Source organism: Pelodiscus sinensis, chromosome 2, assembly GCF_049634645.1.
Source record: "Pelodiscus sinensis isolate JC-2024 chromosome 2, ASM4963464v1, whole genome shotgun sequence".
In the NCBI taxonomy this organism is placed as follows: domain Eukaryota; kingdom Metazoa; phylum Chordata; order Testudines; family Trionychidae; genus Pelodiscus; species Pelodiscus sinensis.
The window spans coordinates 93045752-93072027 of record NC_134712.1 but is presented as its reverse complement, the minus strand read 5'-3'; the positions used below and the strand labels follow the sequence as shown (position 1 = coordinate 93072027).

At 41.4% G+C, this 26276-nt stretch overlaps 1 protein-coding gene across 8 annotated transcripts in view; it reads left to right on the top strand.

Annotated features, from left to right (window-relative positions):
• RTTN (rotatin) overlaps positions 1-26276 on the top strand; it is a 173244-nt gene that overhangs the window by 116819 nt on the left and 30149 nt on the right. For all 8 annotated transcript variants that reach the window (XR_331929.4, XM_075921044.1, XM_075921045.1 and 5 more), the window contains 8 exons: positions 4653-4845; positions 9661-9743; positions 17649-17760; positions 18889-19087; positions 21811-21901; positions 23739-23892; positions 24289-24426; positions 25307-25518. Coding sequence is in view for 7 of the 8 variants with exons in the window: in XM_075921044.1 (XP_075777159.1) it covers positions 4653-4845; positions 9661-9743; positions 17649-17760; positions 18889-19087; positions 21811-21901; positions 23739-23892; positions 24289-24426; positions 25307-25518 (1182 nt within the window). In the remaining variant the exon portion in view is untranslated. The remainder of the gene's footprint in view (positions 1-4652; positions 4846-9660; positions 9744-17648; positions 17761-18888; positions 19088-21810; positions 21902-23738; positions 23893-24288; positions 24427-25306; positions 25519-26276) is intronic.

The window sequence follows — 26276 nt, the reverse complement described above, 5'->3', positions numbered from 1 at the left end:
TTGAAAACCACTGCATTAATGGATGCGTGAGAGGCCTTGCATGTGGGTGATGTCTTTTGCATACTGCCTGAGGGAGTGTACCCCTCAACCACCTCAGTTCTTCACCATGATCCCAAGGATGATCTCACCTTTATTTTCTCAGACTAGTCCTTCCCTTAGACCTAGTCTACACTAGGAGTTTAGATCGAATTTAGCCGCACAAGGTAGATTTTTCTAAACAGTGAGTCCACACTACTGTCAACAGAATGGGTCCACACAACTCATTCTGTTGACTTTAAAGGTCACTAAAGTTTATATCAATACTCTTGCTTTTCACGGGGAACAATGCAAGTTTTGACTTTGCATGGTCAAATTCAGAGTTGAGAAAGTCGAGATTCTTGGCCTCTGGGAGGCATCCCACAGTGCCCCGCTCTGGTAAGAATTTGCATCTATACTGCTTTTGATGTGAACAGAAAAAGCCCCAAGGAAAGTTTGAATGTTATTTTCCATGTGGCCAGCATTGTGAGCAAACCTCAGAGCAGGCAGTCCACATGAGCAGCACACATGGCCATAACTTCCACGAGTTCAAGGCCCATGAGCTCCAGTTCCCAGAGGTGCAAAAAAGTCTTCAGGAGATCTTGTACTTCATTGAGGTATGGGGAGAGGAATTCATTTTCTCAGAGCTGTGAAACAGCAAAAGAAATGCTGATGTCTTTGAGAAGATAACAAATTGTATTGTGGCGAAAGGTTACTCCAGGGACCCCCAGCAGTGCCATTTTAAAATAAAGGAACTGAGGCAGTCCTATCACAAAACTAAGGAGGCAAACATATGGGTATGGTGCATTGCTGCAAACATGCCGCTTCTATGACAAGCTGCATGTGATCCTATGGGGGGACCCGACCAACTTCGCAAGCCAAACCGTAAAGTCTGCCCAAGACTTTCAGCGTGGCAGACTGTGTGTCAGTGGTGGGTGAGGAGAATGGCCAGCCGGCGAGCATCAAGGGCAAGAACTTTTCATCATTTTAGAGCCAGTCTTCTCCTCCCAGGATGTCTCACAGTCAAACATTGATCCTAGGGAGGGCACTTCTGTTGAGTTCACAGTTTTCTTAGTATAAATGGTTAAGGCACTTGGGTGTGATGTGTGGTATACTCTGTGCCTACTAGGGATGTTAAATTGCAGATAATCAGCTAATCGAATAGTTGATGATCAGTGATTAAGGGGAGGGTGAGCTTGCTACCCCTGCTTGCAGCTCTGCAGTTTGAATGTACTAGGAGCTGGATGGCAGCTAACCCCTCTGTGGCTATGCCTTTTAAATGAAGTAAGAGCCACATCTCTGCCTTTTAAACGTAGTAAGAGCCTGGCTCTTACTTCATTTAAAAGGCAGAGCCGCAGTACTGCTGTGCCTCTGCCTTCCCCCCAGCACGGCTTCTGCTTCCCTCCACTTTCTCCTTGCTGCCTCTGATAAAGAGGTTCTGGGACTACGTTTGGAATGCAGGGGGGCTGGGGCAGGAGCTTGCTGTGCAGAAGGGAGTTCATGACTAGGGTAGGAGTTCAGGATGTGGGCTCCAGCTGGGCACTGCTTACCTCAGGTGGCTCCTGAGTGCTGGTGCAGTGGGGCTAAGGCAGGCTCACCCCTGCCCTGGCCCCGGCCCACTCCCTAAAGTAGACAGCAAACTCCATCCCAAGTCCTGTTGTGCCCCCACTCTGCTTTGAAAGGATACAGAATGGGAGGGGGCACCTTGACATCAGCAGGAGGCTGCCTGGGGGAGAGGCAACTCCAAGGCAAAGGGCAGGAGATAAGGAGCAGTGCGGGGAGGAGCAGCTGAAGTGCTGGCACTTGACAGCCTCTTGGCCAAACCAGTTAGGATCACCTGTTAGAGGCTCCAAGATCTACCAGTAGATCCTGATCTACTGGTTGGTGACCACTGTCCTAGTGATACTCATTGGATTGGTTATGGAGGTCCCTGAGGGGCATCATTCTGTTAGTGTATATAGACAGAGGCTGGTCCAGCAGACCCTGCGAGACTGGAGCAGTCCCCTGCTCAGGGCAGGTGGGGAGTTCCCACTAGCTCCAGCTCCCACTAGCAAACCCAGAACTAACCGGTTAACCATTTACATCCCTACCACCAACCTCTTGGCACTATTTTCATTCTCTGGTTCCATATAAGAGACAAAGTGGTCAGAGAGAGGTCAGTCACCAATGACCAAAGATGAGAAGGCTAATGGAGTGTGTCCTGCATCGGAGATGTTGAATCTAGTTTTGGTGGACTCTCTAACGTGGGAGAGCTAGATGGTGATTTGGATATTCCATCCACCCCTGAAACATTGGAGGAGGCCAGGAACCTCATTGAAATGGTAGCCTTGCACTCTCCATAACCAGTGCACAGGAGCAACGTGCACACATGTATGTGGAATGGATATGAGCAACATGTCATAAGTACCAGTTTTGAGAGGTAGATAACTGTTTTATTTTAACCGATCAGAGAGTCAAGTCAATAATTTAAAATGTAAAATTACTATCAGCATTAAATTTTGTATTGGAAAGAAATGCAGCTCCTCCCTCTCCCCTTCACCCACCTCGTGTCAATCTAAGTTGATTTGTTTGTAAACAAGTTAACACAAGAAAGTTCAAATGAAAAGCTGACAAAAAGAATATGGAGGATAGTAGGCATGGACAGTGGATAATATAGCCAGGGGAATGCATTTTCTTCCCAAAAAAATCTGGGGAGGAGGGGATCTCACCCACCACACTCAGGCTGGCTGGGAAGGCTGGGGCTGTAGTGCTGCTGCCTGGCTGCTGTGGAGAAGCTGGGGCCAGGGCCACATGGCTGTCTAGCTACTCCTGGAATGGGGAAGTGGAAAGGGGTGGAAAGCTAGGTTTGCCCAGTGCTCTGGGAGCAGGGAAACTGGAGCTGTACAACTGCCTGGTGGGTGGGGTATGTGTGCAATAGCCTTTGGTGCACCCAAATGTAGGGATGGGGTGCAGGATGGGGCTAGTGGCTCTGGGGGGCACAGAAGAGGTGGGGCTGGGACTTGCCTCCCTAAGTCAGGCCTTCAACCATTGCCCATGATAGTAGGGAAATATTTCATAGGCATGAAGTACATTAAGACTTTTTTTTCCTTGAGGCAAACATTTTAAAGGTTTTTAATAAAGAGTGTAGGCTAGATTTTGGGTGTTAATGTTTATTGCATAGTTAGTATAGTTATTTTTCTTAATGGCAATGTAGCAAGCTCTCTGTCTCCCACATCTTTAAAATGGCATAGCACACTTTTGCCATCAGTTAAAATCAACCCATATAATTTGATGTTACTGGATCACAACACAGTATGTTACCTCAAGGTTGTTGAAGTCACTGCATGCTGTGAACATAATTGGTGAAAGACTCCAGTGATTTTTAGCACACCCATGTGGCCATGAAATGCTTGGAACAGGATTTTAAAACTGGCATAGGATCTCTTGAACTGAATGTCATCATATTTATTGTAGAATAGTGATAGAGATGTAGCCGTGTTAGTCTGGTGTAGCTGAAACAAAATACAGGACTATGTAGCACTTTAAAGACTAACAAGATGGTTTATTAGATGATGAGCTTTCGTGGGCCAGACCCACTTCCTCAGATCAAGGAAGTGGGTCTGGCCCACAAAAGCTCATCATCTAATAAACCATCTTGTTAGTCTTTAAAGTGCTACATAGTCCTGTATTTTGTTTCTTCATATTTATTGTCTGCAAAATTCCCTAATTATGCAATTGTTGTGGTTGATATAATGCATAGCGCTGTTACCTCAGTGGATGGAGTGTAGCCCTCTAACTCATTGTTAACAATTTATGCAAAGCACCGAATTGTTTGAGGTTGTTTTTAATTTCTGATTGTGCTTCAGTGGATGCAAAAAGCAAATGTTGATTTTTTTTTTTTGGCACGGTTCTGTATTAATACTACATTACACTCAAAATAATGTTATATTTCTTATTGGATTAGAATGAATGGATCCATTTTAGGGTTTCTGTAGCCTTCAATCAGTGTCTGGGTTTGTTCAAGATATTTATTTTTAGAGACAGAGAAATTAAAGTGCTGCTTGGAAGAGTATTGGTAAAGTATATTAGAGGTCTATAAAAGTGAAATGTCTTTTAATGAATCTACTGTTACCCCCTAAAAACACTCATTCTAAATTCTTAAAGTTATTTTTATTGTAATTAAAAATATGGAATAGAGCAAGTAGTGTGGATGTGCATTGTAGTGAATTGCCTTTCAGCGCATGCTTTAGCAGCAGCATCTATTGGCTTGAGCCAAGAATTCTAATACTCCTTGAAGTTACTTTAGTAATTTAGCTTTGCTCAGAGCTGCTTTTTCTCCTCATTGACATAAACTGTCAATTGCTGTCCATAAATAGAATTAAATAAGAAATTTATAAAAACTTGACTACTTGTGATTTATAAGCAAGTCCTAAAACTCATCACAAATGAATGCAGTGCTTACAAATCTATACAATGTACGATAGAACACGTTGCCATGATACAGAAGTTTTTTATTTTAGTTAAATATAATTTTTATATTGAGACTTTTCTTTAGGCTGTGTAGAAAAGTTTTGGGCTTCCTTTCACCCACAGGGGAGTATGTATTGTAATTTAGATTCTTGTAAAGAAATACATTTTGATTACCTTTGTTTCCTCAGGGGCCTTGTGTGCATGATGAAGAGTCTGGTTTGTCTCAGATAGGAAAACCTGCCCTTCAGGCTCTATTATATCATTGCCACTTTTATGAACATTTGAATCAGATGGTGAAGCATTGTTACCTAGGTCGATACACATTTGATTTGAATTGTTCCGTGGGAGAAAGCCTTATGGTAGAAAAAAACGGCATAAATGGTAAGTGAAATTGTTACTTCACTGGTATGCTTTTAACCCAATATCTCTTCTAATTGGAATTTACCTGTAGTTGTTTTTATAGAAACGCATTCATTGCAACTGTAATTTTAAATTGAATGTATACTTAAAGAATTAAGTTGTATATGTATAAACTTAGAATTGTTGGTCTCTTAAAGGTGCTTAAAGGAGTCCAGCATTCTAGAGACAAGTACGCAGCAGGGCTGACAGTCTCTGTGGGCCCCTGGGCAAATGTATATGGAGAGAGAGCAACTCTGTGATCTCAGAAAGGGTGGAGCCTCAGGGGAAAGGTGCAGGGCCAGAGCAGCCAGCCCTCCACGCTGCCGTGCATGGTATAGTGCTCCGACAGCAATTTAAAAGGGGCCCGAGCCCCTTTGAAACACTGGATCCCTTTTGGGAAGCTACCCTTTTGGCCCCCTGTCAGTGCATCTGCAAGTATGTGTTTTGTAAATGTGTTCATAGAAATTATAGATGGAAAATATCTACTAGATCGTTCTTTCTGTCTTCCTGCAAAAGGGAAAGATGAGGAAAAATATTCAATTAGTTCAACTTTTAAGAGATGTAACTTTGCAGTACAATAGCAGTGAGAAAGCTCAGAGAGGTGTTGAATATGTAGCCTACTCTTAAAAAAATGAAGTGGTCTTCATAGCCTCTTGAGAAGACACAATTTGTGCATCTTAAGGCCCTTTCATAACAGAAGGGTGTGGTTCACACTTACGCTGACACATGGCATAGCAGGGAATGTGTAGTGAATATTGAATATTATTTGGCATCTATGGAAGCCAATTCTCATTGATCTTAATGGGTGAATTAACTCATACTGATGCAAGGCAGGAGAGAAGGGTTTGCTATGACTCCATATATAGATTTTCCCAAACCATTTTGCTAGTTGATATAGTATCTCTTTTGCTAGCATTGCACAGATTGAAAGTGCTATCTAGGGTCTCATCAGTGAAATTAATATACATAACCTTGAAACCACTACTCCTTGTGCTAATTTGCAGTAGGGCAGCACCTTTATTTGTGTCTTAAATTAAAGTACTTAAAACTGCTATTTACCACCTCAAACAGAAACCTAGTTTTGGAAATTCTGAGTCTAAAATCATTTTAGAGTCATTGTTGTCTTACTACTTTCCTCACATTACATTTCTTTATCGTTTTTCTTGGTAGGTTTCTCTTGCCTAGTCCTGTTTAGATTTCCTGAAACTATTCTATTTGTTTCTTGGTGCTTTATGTATTTTCCTTCCTTACATTCTACAGTGACGAAAGAAGTTTGCCTGAGGTGCAGAATACCTGTTTCTAAAGGAAGAAAACCAAAACCTATTCTGGATACTTACTGTTTATTTATTGCTGCAGTTTTTGGCATTTTGGATATGCAACCATACAGCCTCATGCTGCTGTACAAAGCTAGGCAGAATTAGAGTTTGTAATTATTTTTAGGGGAGAGCTCAAAGGAAAACTTCCTGGAGTACCATGCAGTGTGGCATTGGTGACATAGTATTTAGCACTTTTCATTTCTAGCCCACCTTTTCTCTCTTTTCTGGGATCCTAACAATATTGGGGATTTGCAGGAAATGGTGGAGGGAACTAAGGTGATTGGAGCAACAGGCCACCTTTTATAGGCTTGCCCTTAGAAAATAGACATATACAAAGGGAAGGGACTAAGAGGAGTTCATATGCATTCCTGCGGCATGTAAAAGTTCCACTGTTTGAGCTTCCCCCTGCTGGTACATCCCCTGAATGGGAATATGCAGATCCTATCTTGAAAAACTCCAGTTACAAGTAAATTAACTTCTTTTCTTCGAGAGAGATGTCCCTGTAGGTGCTCCACTGTAGGTGTTGGTGTGCCTGAGCAGATTCTTCATAGGCCACACAAGTGCAGTGCCTGGCTCATGCACCTTCAGTAGCCTGACATCACACATTCACAACCTCTCCTCCCCCCCAGTCTCTTCTCTGCTGTCCCTGGCCAGAGATGGAGCCCCGCAGTGTTCCTCAGAGAAAATTGTTATCTTCATTACCATTCTTTAGATTGGGGTTGGGAACCTTTTCAGGGTTGGGGGGCCACTGACCCACAGAAAAATCAGTAAGGAGCTGCACACAAGTGAAAAACAAAAAACCAAACTCTCAGTGATGTGGTCCCTAACTGAGAAGGAGAAAGACACTCCCCACATTCCCTTTGCACACCCAGAGTCTATACCGGGGGTAGGGAATCACTTGTGTGGCCCCAGACCCAAAAAAAGAAGCCCCTGACAGAGAAGGAAGAAGACACTCCCCACATTCCCTTTGCACTCCAGAGCTAAGGGGGGCCCAGGCTACTAGATTTTGTGTGCTCCAGTCCTGTGGGTGGTTGGCAGAGGGGCTTGAGCACCAGTGTGGGCTCCCCAATGCTGAACCTTGGGGATCAGATCCAAGCAGCGCCTGGGCCTAAGGTTCCCTACCTCTGGTCTACACCAACTATGTAGCCTACATATTTTATATACAGAAATAAGAGGGGGGGAGCTCAATCTCACACTCTCTGCACAGAATCCATAAGATTCTGGAATTGGTGTCTCCAGCATAGAATAACAACATCTGCCTTTCACCTTCTAGGATTTCTCAATACCATCGCACACTCACTCAGCTGAGCTCTTTCTCAAGAACATGCATGCGGGAGAAACTGAGCAATCAACCCAATCTTCAATCTGTAAGGTCACCCCAGGATCTATCTTGTCACCACTCATAGCAACAAGAAGTGACCAGACTTCTGCTGCAGAGCCAGGATAGGCAAACAGTCTCTGGGAGATGCACTACTAATCACATGGGATTGTGGTCTCTTATATGCCTTCCCATCAATACCACTCTTGAACTGAGTAGTAGAAAAAATATGAAAGAACAGAGCTAGTGTCATACTCCTCAGTCCCCTCATGGCACAGACAACCCTTACACCCCTTCCTCACCAGGATGATAGTCTTTCTGCTCTTGCGTCCAACCACAATCTCTTGTCACAACCAGAAACACAGGCACAGTACCCCAACTTTCACATGCTACATCTCAAAGCCTGGTACTTCAGTGGTTCTCCGCTCAGGAACTAAAATGGTCCGTACCTGTTCAAGCAGTGTTACTCCATAGCAGAACTCAGACCTCTCACTAAATCTATGTGCAAAAATGGAAACGATTTACCCACTGGTGCTCTAACAGATGTCTGCCTCAACATCCCTCTCAAGAACCTCTCAAGGCCCTGGAGGTTTTTCGCCTTTCTCTGTAGCATGGGGTACAGATCACAGCTAGAGGATTCTCTGCATCTTGGGGCCTTCAAAGTATTTGAAGGCTTCAATATCTGAGATATAGGTGAGAGGATTATTCTGGGAGGGGTGGGTGAGATTCTGTGGCCTGCACTGTGCAGGGGTTAAGACTAGATGATCATAATGGTCCCTTCTGAGCTTAAAGTCTATGAGTCTATGAATCCTTGATTACCTTTTACACCTTAAGCTCTCTCCCTTCGCTCCATAAAGGTAGATCTCACAGCCATTAATATTTTCAACCTGAAAAGAGAGAATACTTCTATATTTGCACATCCATTAACACAGAGATTCTTTAGGGGGTCTTCCAGCCCTTTATCCTGGCAGAGCCCTGGGACCTTCACCTCATGCTCAGTGCTCTAATGCACTAACCATTCAAACCACTGGCAACATGTTGTCTCTTGCATCTATTGTAGAAAACAGCACTCTTGGTAGCTATCATGTCCTCCAAATGAATGGGGAAAACAGCAGCACTCATGGCAGAACCATCATACAAAGCATTCTTTAAGGACAAAGTTTCCATCCACACTCATTTCAGATTCCTACCAAAAGTTCATTCTTCCTTCCTTAATAATAACCAGGCGGTCCTTTCCAAAACCACATGCCAGCACATCTGAATCCACAATGCACATGCTTAACATGTGCAGAGCATTATCCTTTTACCTCCACAGGACAAAACCCTTTAAATCCTCTCCCAAATTATTCATATCAATAACAGACCATAATAAAGGTAAAGCCATCTCCTCACAGAGGCTTTCACACTGGATATTGGATTGCATCTGGTTATGCTATCACCCAACAAGGTCAACATTGAGCACCCTGCAGAAGATTGGTATCCACATCCATAGCATTGTTACACAAGGTCCTAATTATGGACCTCTTCAGAGCCTCAGAGCAAACTTTTGCAAAACACTGGGCACTCACTCGAAGCCTGCTCTTAGACATTAGCATGGCTAAACCTGTCCTAGCCACAGCTTTTTCACCAGATCTGAAGTGCCTGCTTCCTTAATACATACAGCTTTTCAGTTACCTACAGTGGAGCACCCACAGGGACATGTCTCAAAAAAGAAGAGGAGGTTACTCACCTGTGCAGTAACTAACAGTCTTTGAGATCAGTGTCCCTGTGGGTGCTCCACTTCCCACCCTCCTCTCCTCAACTTTGGAATTTTAGTGTGGTCTCCATTCCAGAGAAGGAAGCTGCACATGCACAATGTCAGGGCACCAAAGGTGTGTGAGCCATGCACTGTGCCTGCACGGCCCGCAAGGACACTGCTCTAAAAACCTCTGATCAATCGTGCAGAGGTGCACCAACACTGACAGTAGAACACTCAAAGGGACACTCATCTCAAAGAATGTCAATTACTGCACAGGTGAGTAACCTCCTCTTCCTTAGTAACTTTATTTTTGTGGTTGATTATATATTCCTTTCCATGTTTTCTATACCTTTTTTCCCCCCCATAAAAATAAAATTTCAAATCAGAATAGTTCAAAACTCAGCTATGATTTCCTCTTTCTGCAGATTTTGATGATTCTGTTAATCTTTGGAGAGTTCCATCCAGTCAAAGTCAATCTCCACATTCACAGTCAACATCTGATACTATGGTAAATGCCAAAATAATGCATTCATATTACATGTAATATTATTTATATAATATTTTCAAGAAAATGGCCAAATGTGTTGAAACTGTAAACATTGCAAAATTAAGCTATGCAATCATCAAGCTTTATAGTTATTTACTAAAACTAAACTTAGTAAAACCTTTGCATGTCCTCACATATGTAAGTTCACAAATAGGGGCTTAATTTATCCAGTTATATATGCAGATAAATTGTAATTCTAGAGTCTCTACATCTGATGACATTTTCTAAAGATTGCTTTGCAGTTTGCTCTATTGCGTAAATCCAAATGAAGTCGTTTCTACTACAGTTTTCAATATTTACTATGTCCAATCTATACTTTCACAATGATCCAATATTTGCCTTATGGCGCTGCAACCACATAACATCACAAAATCATGACTGTGTGTCAGAATATCATTGTATGCAGGTGCGAAGTCACAGCCTCTTTTGGGCCTCCATAATATTTTTAGCACAACAAAGTTCAGTTGAGATTCTGACTACATCTAGACTGCAAGCTTCTTTTTGGAAGAACCTTTTCCGGAAGAAATTTTCCAGAAAAGCTTATTTTGAAAGAGAGCATCCACACAGCAAAAGCTCAACAAAAAAGCGATGTGCTTTTTCGAAAGATAGCGTCCAATCAATGTGGATGCTATCTCACATTTAAGTTGTAATTATTCTGGACGGAGTAGCCATGAGGGCACCTGTTATTTCCTGGAGTTCTTTCAAAATAACTCCCTCTTCTGTGTCCAAACATGCCTTTTTCTGAAAAAGCTTTTTTGGAAAAAGTCTTCTTCCTCGTAGAATGAGGTTTACCGCCGTTGGAAAAACCCCTCAATTCTTTTGACTTTGTCAAAAGAACTCAATGGCAGCGTGGACGCAAGTATTGTTTTTATGGAAAAACACTGCAGTGTAGACATACTGCAAAATAATGGTGATCTTTTTCTTTCAATGATGGTTTTGAATGACACACAATTCTTATTTTCAGTCAGCTTTTTTGTATCAGACCTAGTTAAAATGGATTTTCAGTGGTCTTAAACAAGCATGATATTAAATTACTGTAACTATTTTTGGCTTTGCCCACATTTAACCTACTTCTAATGTACAAATTAGAATTGCTTCCACCCCCAATAAATCATAAAAGTTGACTATCGTTGACAAAATGAATACCTAGTTCTTGTATAGTGGTTCTAATCCATTAGAGCTCTAGGTGCCTTATAGAAGAGATAAGTAGTTATCCCTGTTTTGCAAATGGAGACATTGAGGCACAGAAAAGTGAACTAATTTGTTCCAGGTGACACATCAGGACAATAGCAGAGTTTGGAATAAAATTCCATTTTCCAGTGTCTAATTGAGTTGTTCACCTATCTGTTTGTCCTCACTGCTTCCTTTAATAGGATCATATATTTAGGATTTCTTTGGTTTATAGACTTTGATACCATATCAGCATTTTTAAATTTCTGTAGATTATAGTCTGAATAGTTGAAGCATGTAACTTCTGCTTCTCCGAGGAAGTATTTCCTATGACGGCTTGGACGCCCAGGATGTTATCTGATTTGCTGTACATACTACTGAGCCTGTCTTTTCTTCCAACTTAGGCACCTTTTAACAGTGTCTTGCTGAGCAAGGTTCTTAGGCCAAACGTTATATGCAATTTGCCTCTTCCCTTAGTTTGGAGCAAGGAAGGCACAACTTTCTGCCCCCCATTTAGAAAGCACATACATGGAGTTATATTATAAACATGGATAAGCTTATTAACTATAAAAAGGTATGTCAGATGTAGGAAACAGAACAAAGCAGATTACTAAGAAAATAATGTAATACATGCAAACTAAGCTTTACTAACTAAAGACATTGTTGTAGATAATTCCTCTCCCTGAATATTGTTTTAGGTAGAGTCCTTTACAGGGCTGAGGGGTCTTTCTAGTCTGGGTTCATCTGTTCTCTCTTCCCTGTCTTCCACTCCCAGGTCAAGTCCTTTGTGTTTTTAGTTATCTCTTTGGGGAGGTGTAGCAAACTGAAGGTCTGAATTGGTTACATCTCTGCTCCTTGGATAGAATTATTATGGGGTTTCCTTTGTTTGATTCTCCATCTCCCAGTAGAAGAATACTGTAGTTCAAAGTGGTGGTTAATATCAGGTGACCAGATCACCTGATTCTCTAGCATCACAGCATCCACAAATCAGTAACAGTATGGAGTATCCACAGCAAGGCCAAGGATTTCATGTAGGATTAGCTGTCCATCTTTTCCATTGTAATACAGGTTGGACCTCCATGGTCCAGTACCCTTGGGATCTCACCAGTCCTGAAAGAGAGAGTTTGCCAAACCAGAGGAGGTCAATTCCAACCCCCTCTGCTGCTGGACTTTGGGCTTTCCTGGGATCCATCAGCAGACCCAGATGGGCTCCCCTCCTAGCTTCTGGGCTCCGCTGCTCCCAGGCAGCTGAAATCCCTGCTTCGCTGCCAGCCCCGAGTCTGCTGGGACTCCACTGCCCTGGGGACACCTGGTTCTCAGCTCTGCTTACTGCCATTGTTGTTTGCTTCCCGGGGCGCTCTGGTGCAGCAACATCCGTGGTCCTGTTGGACCACAGATGTTGCCGGATCATAGAGTCCTGAACCAGAGAGGTTCAACCTGTACCTGAAGTGTTATCAGTGCTTATCACCAACAAAATATAGTTACAGGGTCAGTTTTCTTAACTTTGGATACTGAAATGATACAAGCATACAAATTGGAAAATTCAGTAAATCATTCAGTAAATCACAACTTTGCCAATGATATTATATGTGCATTATCTTGCTTAAAGTACATCTCAGTTATATCATATTCATTTCATAAGCATATTTTTGTAAAGAATATGGAACATAATGTCACATTTCCCTTCAGCACGTAGAGTATAGTAGCTAAAGTGTGTGTGTGTGGGGGGGGGGGACTATTAAATAAGACATTTCTTTTTTAACATTCTCTCTCTTTAACATTATCACTGTACATGAGTGAATTATATTACATGTATTATATTAGCTTTATATTATAAAATGTAGGTGTTCAAAGATCTTGCTGATTATCCTTTTGCCATTTATGATTCCTGTACCCTCATTTTATCATCATCCGAGGTAATTTGGGAAGGTGATAAGATCTTTCCTTTCTGGGACAGCAGAACATTGTGAAAATGAGGATGTATTATTGTGTGTGTTCTTTTAGATAGAACAACAATTCTGTTTTTAAGCTTTATGCTGCTGTAATGCTGTGAGGTAATTACCAGCAAAGGCTTCACTGGTGCAAAAAGCTAACAAGGTATATTTTTATAACTTGTTTAAATGATTATGGATTTTTACTTTAGACCTTGTTTTCCTTTTCTTGGGCTGTAAGGTTCAGGCAGCTTGACAACACAAAGTAAGGATAATGTATAAGTTTTACCTGAACCTAATGGTTTATTGAAGCTTTGGATGACAATAATAAAGATTCCTTCTTTAAGCTTATTTTGTATGTAGTAATGAACACATGGTCTTTCTTTCAACACGCCAGCTTTTCTGGTTTATGTATAGTTATTTACCAGACTTTTTCTATGACAGTTGAAGAGTTTCTTTATTAAAAAAAAGTAGGTTTATGGCCTGTGATTTTTTGTTAATCAGCCTTCTGATTTTTTAGGAGCTTGGGTTATTTCACTTCTGGTTCCTGACCTCTATGCAAATCTGACATTTGTGCTGTACCTTTCTTTCTGCATTTACTAGGGATGTTAGGGTATGTCTACACTGCCACCCTAGTTCGAACTAGGGTGGCTAATGTAGACATTTGAAGTTGCAAATGAAGCCCGGGATTTAAATATCCTGGGCTTCATTTGCATCTTGCCGGGCGCCGCCGTTTTTAAATCCCCCTTAGTGCGGACGCCGTGCCCGCGGCTACACGTGGCACAGAGTAGGTAGTTCGAATTAGGCTCTCTGATTGGAACTACCGTTACTCCTCGTGGAATGAGGTATGCCGGTAGTTCGAATTAGAGAGCCTAATTCGAACTACCTACTCCGTGCCGCGTGTAGACATACCCTTAGATAGTGTGTAATTGAATAGTAGTGCAACCTCATGACATTTTAGCGATTACACGACTATTCAGTAGTCCCTGGAGGTGTGCTCGCAGCACCACTCCCGGGGAGACCCCTGACATCCCACACTGCTGCAACATGGAGTGGAAGGTGGGAGCTGGTCCACGAGGGGAGCAAGTTTAAAAATGGGTTTCATATGCAGTTCAGCTCCCGCCTATCACCCTGTGCTGCTGTTTCTGATAGAGAGGCAGCGGGGGGGATGGCAGAAGCCCATCTGCAGGGGATCTGAGCTGTCCCCAGGCTCCTTGCAGCGCTGCCACTTTGAAACGTTGTGGGAAGCCTGTCGTCAGGCTCCTCCCAGCATTTCAAAGCGGCAGTGTTGTGGGGCGCCCGGGATCAGCTGGAGTCTTCTGATCCTGGGCGCAGAGTTTCAAAGTGAAAGAACTAGGACTGTTGCTATAATTCAAAGGTGGAAGTGCCCTATCGACTAATCAAATAGTCAATGCAAAATGCATCGACTATTCGATTAGTCAGTTAGTTGATATTTAACATCCTTAGTTGCAAGCAATACTTGCTTGTTATCCATTTCTTTTAGTGGGCTAGCTTTTATTTTCATTCTGTCTCCCTCCCTACAAAGCTGAATAAGTCAAAGGCTAAGAGGTAAACACCACCTGACACACCTCAGAAGGGTTTCTTCAGACATGATTGCTCCAAGAGAACAGATTGGAAGGGGATTCCACTTGTTTTGGCTTTCACATCTCCCAGAATCAGCAAATACTTGAACACAAACTACTTTACAAAGAGCACAGTCGTCTTGAATACTTGGGATTCTGCAAACTGATCTCTGCTTGTCGTTCAAGGATTTTTCTTCATTAGTAAGCCAAAAATCCTCACCTTTAATGAGATAAGTGATAGATTGCTCTCCCTGATTCTTAAGCTGTCAGTTAAGACCACTTGGCAAGGGATCTGATACACACTTTGACTGTTCATCTGTGCATGAGAAAGATCTGAGCTCTGTTAGGATGATCCTCTGCACTTCATCTCATTATTTGTTGGCCAATGAAGAACTTCATTTGCTCAGGATACTTTCACAGCATAGTTTATGACAAAAGGAGAGGACAGACAAGAAAAATAATTGGTCCTCCTATACCACGTGCTCAAATGGTAAAAACTTTGGAAACTTCATCTGGTCCAGAATGCAGCTGTTCAAGTTAATATTCTTTATATGGAGCACATTATGCTGGTACTCCGGCAACTGCACTGGCTTCCAGTATGTTTCCAGGCACAATTTCAGGTCTTGGTTATGACCTATAAAGCCCTAAATGAGTTGGGTCCAGGGTATCTGAAGGACCATCTTCTCCCATATGAACCTGCCTGGGGATTGAGGTCAGCTGGGGAGGCTCTGCTCTGTGTTCCGCCACTTGTGGAGATAAGATTAACATCTATGTGGAGCAGGGCCTTCTCAGCTTTTGCTCCCAGGCTGTGGAATTGTTTTCCCCCGGGATATTTGCTAGCATTGTTTCGGCACCAGGCTAAAGCCACCCTTTTTACTCGTGCTTTTATTGGTGTCTGAGTCTGTGTGTGTCCCTCCTCTCAAGATATCTGAGCAGGTTTTGTCCTCCTGGGGTATCTTATTTTAATTTTATTTATTTATTTATTTATTTATTTATTTATTGAGAGAGAGAGAGAGAGAGAGAGAGATCTAAAAATTTTGTAAGCTGCCTCAAGTATTTTAAATAGAGAGGCCCGGTAAAAATATTATAAATAAATATCAAAGACAAAAAAAAATGGGTGGATGAAGCCTAAAAGTTGTCCTGATGCTCATCTATTTCTACAACCTCTAGCATCTCCCACAAAGAAGGGAAGCTGCACTTTGGATCATAGTAACAATGAATCTTAGAAGGATCAGAGAATTTTCCCATTCTACTTCAGTCAAGGACTGAGAAATGCCTAATAAAGGGGAAATGCTCTATCAGTGAGCTCTGAAATTCTGCAGGGTCATAGAAATGTCTTCCTTCATTCCCCCCAAGGCCAAAGTAACTATTGTACTCCACAAAAAGGATGGAGTCGCTGCAAACAAAAAGATAGAAGCCATTCTTATAAGCTTCTTCAAAATCCATGATAGCTTAATTTGCAGCCACCTTCTTCACTAGAGCCACAATATTGTAATACAACAAGCTTAAAAAGACCCAATCCTAATATCAAATTCAGCTTGTATTGTGCAAAATAACTGTAGCTACTGCATTTGTGGTTCCCTGAAATTAGGAGCAAGAGTTGTAGCTAATTCAGGAGCTGAATGTCATATCTGCCGTAAGCAAATTGCACATTCTTGGTGCTTCAAAAGTATGTGATGAAATCATGTTTGAGAGAGAGTGATAAGGTGGTATCTGATAATATGGGCAAGCTAAAGTTCCTCACTCACTCCAGTGGAGATCTAGGATGACTACAAACCCTAAGGCTAGAGCAGAAGTTCCTTTTTAGACATATACAAAGCCTATTGAAGTCTGTGGATATGTTTTCACTGATTTCAGTAGGTTTTTATAAGGCCTTTTGTTCTTATCTACAGAGAAAGAGAAGGGAATCCTCTTATTTCAGAAGTAAAACCTGGTTTTGTCGATTACATTATTTGTCAAGCCCTGGTTATGGAGGTCTGTAGGATGACAGGAAAGGAAGACAATGAGATGTAGTTAACCCTAGTCCTTACTACTCAACACATAGGCCAATTCCTTTGAAAGTCAACCCATACCATGCTCTGATCAGGACTGGGAAAACTTGAGTCCAGGAGTTTCTAAACAAAGGGGCTTGGGTAATGGGTAAAAGATATCCTGGGACATGAAAGCACACACTGAGGGGGATGAGGAAAGAGGTAAAGCTGTTCCAGAGGTGTTCATCCCAGCCACAGTACTTGGGGTGGTATCTAGATTAAGCAAAATACATGTAAATGGCAAAGAGAGGCTAAGTTGAGATAAGACAAGGCATATTGGCTTCAGATATTTTTTTACCATTCTCTCTGTGTGCAATGTTTCTATGATGAAATACATCATACTGTTTTGAATAAGCTGTTTTTTGACACTGCTTTTACCACCTAGTCTCAGATTCTGGGGAGGGTTCTATTGCAAGGGCTAAGATGAGTTGTACCTAGTACTGCAGGTAAATATGTTTAGTAAATGGTGTGCTGTAGTGCAAATTGGATGAACAAATGCGTTTCACTCTGAGAGAAGTTGAAGGGTAAACCTATCACTTGAAATAATGTCCATAGAGAGAGACAGTAACAATCATATTGTGGTGAGGCAACATAAGAAGCTGAAGTATAAAAGCTTCAGTGTTTCTTTTCCACGGCATATAAAAAAATCAGGACTTACAGAAAAAAATAGAATGGGTTTGGGGGTTTCCAATGTATTCAATGTTTACCAGTCAAGAAAGCTAAAATGCCTCAGCAGGTCTGTACTTATTCATTAAAGTTTGCAGTATCGGGACATTTTATGATGAAGTGTTTCAAGAGAAGACATAGGTCTTGATCCTAGGAAGATTTATGCAGGAGTTTAAGTTTAAAAACATGAGTAGCCCCATTTTCAGTTCAGTGGGACTGCTCACATGGTTGAAGTTATGAAGGATAAAGCTTAAGTGTTTTCAAAAAACTGTCCATTGAATGCACTGCAAAGCTTCAGGTGAGGCCAGGGTTTTTTTTAATGTAATTCCAGGAACCAATTTTTGGAAACATAGACACACACACACAAACATACATGTTCTGTTCCTCAAACGCTTTGCTCCTGAAAAATTAGCTATATTTGGACTAAGAATGAACAATAGAATACTAAAAGAGTGAATCAGTTGCTTTGCTTTTATGACTACCTAGATCATTTCTGCATCACCATCAATGGGAAGTGCGGATGAGATGCAGGCAGCTGTCCCACTAGCATCAGCTTGCTTTGTCCCTGAAACATCAGTTGACCGGCTTATGGCTCAAGGTAAACCAGCTCTGAATTTAATTTTTAAACATATCCATAGAAATACACATTTTTGGTTGACTTGAGATGAGAGGAGATTAGCAATATTGCACGAGGTTTTCTGTGGAATTAACTTGAAAATAAGATACCTATTATCTTTGTGGGAAGAAAGAAAATTACAAATGAACATTAAATGCAATAGCTGCTTCTTAAGATTATAGCTATTTTTTTAAAGTATCTTTTTGGAAGTTGGCTGATTTTGAGACCTGATGTACATTTGAACCAGTAATCTGTACTAACAAGTTGGTAATGACCAAAAGTTGCATGTGGTGGCTTTTTTTGTGGCCTATCGGAAATAAATTTGTGGTCTATCCAGTTCTAATGGACAGACATGACAAAAAGAATCCTCACACTTGGCACTAATTGGTGCTCTAACTAGTAGTCTCACCAGTAGCACAGTGTTACATGGGCCCAGAGTATGAGCTTTCCAGGCATAGCTATGTATCTTTAGAGATGCCCTTGTTTGATAGACTTCAGTTTTCATTGTTATCAATCTGTCTGCTTTCCAGAATACTAAAATTCATTGTCTCATTCTTTCCCCATCTCCACTAACCTGTCATTAATCTTTTAAAAAAAATACTTTGAGCCCTTGTAGAAGAGTGGTTATTTCAAAACTGTTTTAAAAGTAATTGTTGTCTATTATAAAGAGAAACTGTTCTTAACGTTTTTTAGGTTATTAGGCAGATTACTAAACCTTATTATTACGCTCCTCTGGATTCCTCATAATAGAATCTGTGTGTTGTCCTACTAAATCTGTATAATTTGTGATATATTTTATTATAAAAAAGATCAAATAAAAACACTCAAGAAAATACTGCAAAAGACATATTTCATTATTTTTAATGTTTTCACTTGTCTTTTTTCTGATTATTCATTCAAGTCAGTTTGTCGAGTAGTATTCCATGTTTAATTATTTGTTGTTGGACGTGTAACCATATGAAAATTCATATGTTTTTGTTCCAAGAAGCCCTTATTTTACTGTTTAAAAATATGGAGGGTAGCAAATAAATTGTAAAGTTCTATGTATTATTTAATTTCTCTGTCTTGTCTTGGGATGACTTTTTTTTTGTTTTGGTCGCCATATTTTAGGTCAGAGTAATACAACGACCACAGCATCTTCAAGTCCACACAATTCTCCCCAGTCTGTTATTCTGACTAATAAGTGTGCTCTAGTCACACCTCCACTGTTGTCAGCTGTGTGCAGCCTACTGAACAACCTGCTGGCGGTTGTTCCAAAGGACACTGGAATTGCTCTTCAACAAGCACACTTACTAACAGCTCTCAGTAGGTAAGAGATCAATAACTGCTCAGCTATAAACAGATGTAACAGTATAGGATGACCAATATTCATATTTTTAACTAGAACTTTGTGTCAAGTATACATTAGCTCTTGGGTACTCCTGAAATTTTCACACTATTTTTTTAAAATGTGTTTAAGCTATCAGATGTGTTCATTTTATGCTCCAAGAAAAGGTACCCACTTCCAGATAGATTATTCACATTATTTTGGGTGAGTCTTTCTAATACAGGTTGACATAAGTGCTTCTCTTTCCCACTGGTAATGATTAACCTTTGTTCAGATGGGCATTTATTTATCCATCCATCCATTTTTGGAGAATGGAATATATGATGTAGTCAGACATTCAGAGTTGTAAGTGATTATATTTCATTGTGATTTTTTTTTCATTGTCCAAAGTGCATGTTTGTGTATACTGTATTGGAAAGTTTGGTTGGGAATGGAAAAATATTCAAGTGATATTTGGCAGCTGTGTAAGGGCTTAGGTTAGAGATCCTCACCATATTTGTTTTTTCAAAACAGCTCAAAGCAATTAAATGCATAATCTGTTGATATAATACTAAACATTAAACTGATACTCAGATTAAACTTAATATGTATTTTAAAACACATATATTTCCCGTATATTACAAAAACACTTTCGTTTTAGAAACTGTAGTGCATGGGCAGGAAACCGTTTTTAGTCAGGGCTACTGACCCATAGAAAAATCAGTTGGGGGCCACAAAACAATAAGCGAGAAGCGCAAAAAAAAAAACCAAACCTTACTGACCTTGCTCCCAAGTGAAAAGGAAAAAATAAAACCCTCACAGATGTAGCCCTGAACTGAGGAGCAGGAGGAAAAAGACACTCCCCTGAAGGTCCAGCTCCATGGAGGGGGAGTTAGGAGGCTTAGGGCTTAACCAGGGCTGGATTAACTCTTCTGGAGGCCCAGCCCTAGTAGATTTTGTGGAGGCCCCCTAGACTCTGGGGTGGAGCCAAAAGTGAGATGTTCATTGTGCAGGAGGGGTCTGCTGGGGAGTGGGCTAGAGGTCAGGGTGTGGGATCCGAGTAGGAGGTAGAGTACAGGAGTAGGATGTGGGGGTCTGAGCAGGATGGAGGCTGCAGGAGCAAGGTGAGGGTTTGGTGTCCGGGCAAGAAGAAGGTGCAGGAGTGCGTGTGAAGTGCAGGAACGGAATGGGTGCGCCTACCTGGTGCAGCGGAGGGGACACCGGTGGCTATTTTTAGTCAATGGGACCAGAAGGAGGCAGCCAAAGAGTTTGTGGGACCCAAGATGGCATTCTGACAGTGGCTGAAGTGCACAGCTGGGAAACTCCCAGCCAGGGTATGAGCGAGCCACTGGCAGGCACCAGGCAGCGCGGGTCCCTGAAGGTGCAGGACCAGAGGCAACCACCTTGCTTTCCTTGCTCAAGGTCAGGCTTGGGGAGCACTTCCCTGCACAGACCCATATCCTCCCTTTGCCAGGCAGAGCCCATGAGATTTGTGGCTTCTTCCTACCCTCCCCTGTGGGGAGCTGGCGCTGGTGCTCATGCCATGGATCCCCTTCCCGCTCTAGTGGCTGAAGCTCCAGTGCTGACTCCCACTGCTGTGGGGATGGGGGAAGTCCCAAGTCTCACCTATGGGCCATAGGTTCCCCTTCCTCCCCCAGTGTAGTGTTTGAAGACTTCCAAGTATGCTGGTCTTCAGAATTAATTTGGTCATTCTAAGGAAATATCTGACAGGGTTTTTTTTATACAGTGATACTTTTGCTAATTGTATCTTAGTGCAGGATACTCCTTACAATTTCTAAGACTTTTATTAGTGGCTTATCTATATGTTACATACTAATGTAATTAAGTCAGTAAAAACCCTATTAGTGTGAATGCAGTTACACCTGTATAAAAGTTCTTATACCTGTATAGGTTATTCCAGTACAGGAAGTAGAATAAACTATACTAGAATCAGCACCTCTTTACTGGTATAACAACATCCACATTAGGTGGTGTACCGGTAAATCTATCTGTTTAAAAAAACCCCACAAAACACCTTTATATCTGTGAAACAGCATCTACACTAAGGTTTGTACTACAGTAAAACTCCACTAGTCTGGCATCCAATGGTCTGGCACTCTTGATGGTCTGGCACCATCTGGAACCCGGAAGTGCTCCGGGCAGCCAGACAATTGGAGCTGCTCTGCCCCCGGCTTCCCCGAGTCAGCCACTGGTCAGTTTCATCAGCGGCTAACTTGGGGACACCTAGGGCAGAGCAGCTGGGGTGCTGCTGGGTTGGTCCTGTAGCGCTGCGGGACCAACCTGGCAGCACCCCAGCAGTTCTGCCCCAGACTTCCCCAAGTCTGCTGCTGCTGAAATTGACCAGCGGCTGACTCCCGGAAGCATGGGGAAGAGCAGCTGGGGTGCTGCCGGGTTGGTCCCACAGCGCCATGGGGCGCATCCCCCCACACACACTCCACCCCAGACCCCTCATAGCCCCCCCCCTTCTGCTAGTCCGGCATATCTGATAATCTGGCACCCCCCTGGGTCCTAAAGGTGCCGGATTGTTGGAAGTTTACTGTAATATGATTATTTAGGGATAATTGCCAGATCCCTGTAATGTGTTGTACTCTAAGATAAATAAATGTACTGTTATCTTCAATAGCATATTAACATAGTTTATTTTACGCTTTGCATGAAAGTTGAAACAAATTTATTCTGTAACTATATACTATATTTTCCATTAGTCTTGTAAATGCTAGGCTGGTTGAAAGATGTATCTTGGAATTGAAAACTCCTCTGCCTCATCCATCTCACTTGGAACATACAAAAATTCAGGTTAGTTGTACATGATTGTGAAATACACCGTGTGAATTTTAAAATCTTGAAATTCATTGTGTTGAATTCATGTACTGAGAAGTCATTATTCACGCCTCAGATATTTTGTGAAGCTGACCATTGAGGTATGGGGTGAAAAACTGAGACCAAGGTCTGCTCCAGCCTCTAAGTTGGATCCAAAAGAACTTTCATAGTCTTAATTTATATATCAAACTCTGCAAAAGGCTGCCATATTATCTTATCACACAATTTACTTAAACTGCTAAAAAGCCTACCTAGAAAGTCTCTTTTGAGAGTTTTGAAATACTCCTTTAGTTGTTTTGGAAATAAAATAAAATACGTATATATGTATGCGTATATGTATATTGTGACAGGGTCTGGTCAGGTGGTGCAAAAAAGTAATGGAAGAGAAGTATATTAGCCTTAGACTGAGAAGATCTCTGTTCTCACAATAACTGGGAGGGGCTAGTCTGGACCCAGCAGAGTCAGTCAGGAGCAGGTGAGCACCTGGGGCTGATTGAGTAGACTTCCAGATTCAGCTGAGCCTGGGCTAATTAGAACAGCTGGGATCAGTTAAATAAACCAGTTGAGACTGGTTATAAAAGGAGCTTCACTGTAGTTTGTGGTTGGCATAAATAGCTGGGAGGATGGAGGAAAGCACTGCCAGGACCAGTAGAAAACACTCACATAGGCAGCTGCTATTACAGGGCCGTGGGCTGGAACCTGGAGTAGACTGTGGGCCTGGGTCCCCGCCCAACACCCACTCCCCATTCCCACTCTAGGAAAAGACTGGAATTTATTCTCCCTCTACCAGTGGCCACCAGCCAGTCGATCTGGTCTACCAGTAGATCTTGGAGCCTCTGACAGGTGATCCTGACTGATTTGGCTGGGAGGCTATCAAGGGCCAGCACTTCAGCTGCCCCTCTCCCCACTGCTCCTGTCCAGAACCTCAGAGCTGCCTCCTGGGAGCCTCCTGCTTGTTGTGCAGAGTTGGGGAGACAGAGGCAGGGGGCATTGATTTCACTTCATCCCCATCCCCTGTACCGCATCTTCACAGAACGAGGAGGGTGGGACCTCAGCAAAGGGGTAGAGTAGGAATATTTGGATTTGAGGTAGATCCTGGACTCATTCAAATTCAAAAAGTGATCTTGTGCTTAAAAAGGTTGGAGACCACTGCTCTATACCTTTCAGGCAAGCAAATCTTCCTTAAAGTGCAAGTTCCACCAAGTTTAAGTAGGAGTTTGGTATAAAAGTTTTCTTAGAAATCTCTCTCTCTGGGTCAGGTCAGAGAGTTACAAAAGAGTGCTAGAAAGAAAGTATGTGGGCCTTAGACTGAGTAGGTCTCTGTTCAGAGAAAGAGAGAGAATATGAATACATGCACACACATACTCGGTCTCTCCCTCCTACCTTCCCTCTCTCTCTCTCTGTCTTTAGAAGGCTGTACCCCGGCTTGCTATGCTCACCCAACTCCTCTCTATCTGCGGGTAGGCAGCCCTGGCTTTCCCCCCAGCTGACAAGAAGGGCTGAGGCCGCGCCAGCCCCAGTTTCTCTCCACCCCTGGGAAGGGTCATAGCAGCTATGGTTTTTCCTCTGGCTGCTGGGGAGGGCTGGGCAATAGCACAGCAGCCCAAGCTCTCCATGTGGGCCCTGGGGACACAGTGATGTGATGACGTCACCCTGTTATCCCTCAGGAAATTTTTTGTTATATAGATATATCGATAATTGATTCTTAAAAAGGTGCATTATGTGGTTTGTCTAAAGTAGGTTTTATCATACTGTAAAATCAGGTTGTAGGAGAAAGGATACAGCTTTTATTTCCTTTTTACTATTTTAACAGGTTTTATTCCTACTTCAGTACTCCTCTTCAGTGTCCAGGCTTCTACAGTCATGCTTATTGGTAGACATTCACCTTGTGATCCAGGATGAGCTCATGAAACCTCTTTTGGGGAATATATTAACAATCCTCTCCATTCGTTCTATGGATGGCTTGGGTAATTTATAGATACTTCACTCATGTGGACAAACAGATGCAATGTTACTCAGCAAAATCAATACTATCTTTCCTAGCACTGGGTATTAAACTGTAGAGTCACATGTTTCATTTGCTATGTGCTAATATTTAGACACTTATATCCGCTATCCATTTATTTTCCAATCTTCAAGCAGTTTCACCATAGTATTATGAAAGAAGGGGAGGGATTCAATTACAATTAGTTTTGGACAGAATTATTTGTGTGTGGGGTATGGGTGTTGCATGTCTGCTTTTTTTCCAGTAATGTCAATACGTCTTATTTTAAAGGTAAAATATATAAGCCTTTGGTCAGGTGTGGATATCCAGATTTGTATGTGTGTGTTAATAGCATCAACTTCCTGTGTTCTGTTTACAGATACTGAGTTAACATCTGCAGTTCACCAAACACGAACAGACTTGTTTAGCCTTCTGGCTACGCTGTTAAGGAAAAGTGGCCAAATAATTCTTCCATCTGTGACAGCAGCTCTTGAAAAACATTGGACTACAATAATTGGTAATGCCTATTCTTAGATGGATTTAAACCTTGAAGCAAATAATGAGGGTGACATTTGATTAGATGCTATCAAATACTTATAAAGGACACGTCTATAACAATAAACAAAATGTGTCTGCTCTTACAGAGAAGATATGGTGTGTATTTTTATCCTTGTTTGTTGTTAAACTTTTTCTTATATAGTTAAGTAAAGTTATTTCTCAGCAATTACACACCTTCCCAAATTTTGTTTGTATAGACTTCAACGGTTTTTGGTTCTAAACATTGGAATGAAGTAAATCAATTTTAATTAGAGGTTGAAATAAGCTATGGGCATATTTTTTGTTTTTGTTTTTTTACACTTAGTTTCAGATAAATGTAAGAACTCAAACAAAACCATAAAAGCCTGGAAAATAGTTTAAAGGTCACAACTTTTTCTTGCTGCATCTGAGTCATTAAGTAGTCACTCATTATTGTATAATAGACTAAATGGTTAAACAAATATTTAATAATTATAATTAAGATCTTGATCCAACTAGGCAATCTATCATATGCCTGCTATTAATTATCTAAGGAGTTCCATTGAAATCTGTGCTTATAGTTAGGCATGTGAGAAGTAATTCGTTGAACCGGGGCCTAACTGCACTTCAGCTAAGAGTCAGTTTCTAATGAATAAGCTTCTGATTGTTGCTTTCTTTAGTATAATGCAAGCTTTATACAAAATGGCTAAAAAATGTAAGCACGTGACTTGTATAACAAGTGAAGGTGGGCTAAACAATTTCAGCACTCATTTGTGTTTTTGTTTTTTTAATTTCATGGATTAGTCTGTTCTATTCTGAAATGTTCAAATATGTCTTGATGCTGAAATAAAGAAAAGTCTGTTATTTATTTGACCTTTTAGATACAATCTGTGACTGTGTGCATCTGTCCATCGAATGCCCCAGCTTATATGTGGCCAGCTTGCAATTCCTCTCCATTCTCTTGGCTGAAGAGGGGAAAAGACAGCTCCAAGATACACAAAATATTTGCCCCAATCCAACAATTACTTTTCTTCTAGATGAAGCTGAAGAAAATCTGGCATCAGTAGTCAAACTTACTGAATTAATAATTCAGGTATAAATTTATGTTCAGTAATTTAATATGATGGTATTATGGCTTTGATTATATGATTAATATTGTGTTTGTATTGTAATGCTGAACGTCTAATTAAAAATTAGGCCAACCTGTTCTGAGAACTAGTCTTAGTAAAGAACACAGAGCAGTTCAAACAAACTTCTTTATAAACTGCATGTAGAAATCACTTCCCATCACTTATACAGCTTTCTTTGAAGATGACAGCTGTTTAATACGACATGACAATGCTGCACAGTTGTTTGGGGTAGAAAATGTATACAATATCTGATCTACAGGGGAAGATTTACATAATTAAAATATAATTAAACAAATTTAAATTTGCCCAAAATACTTGAATTATTGCCAAGGAATTCCTAAGATGCCTTGGAGTATTTAATGATCAAGACCTTGTTTGTTCTTCTGTAAATGACATCAGAAGAGTGCCTTTTAACACCACACAATCATTGGGATTAGGGATTAAGAAACCCATTTGGCCAGTTAGTCCAGTCTTTGTAAGTGTCTGATTATTGCTTACAGAATTTTGACTAATGCATTGTACAATCTGGGTTTAAATCTGCTAAGCATTTAACTTCTACCTCTTCCATTGAGAGACTGTTCCTCAACATTATAGATCTCTCTGGCTGAAGAATTTTCTTGATGTTTATCAAAATGTAAAAGGTGTACCATGGATTATAGTATTATGAGACTTCTGTTTTTATTATCTGTCCCCTTCCTAATGGTTCCTACTATTCTCTTAG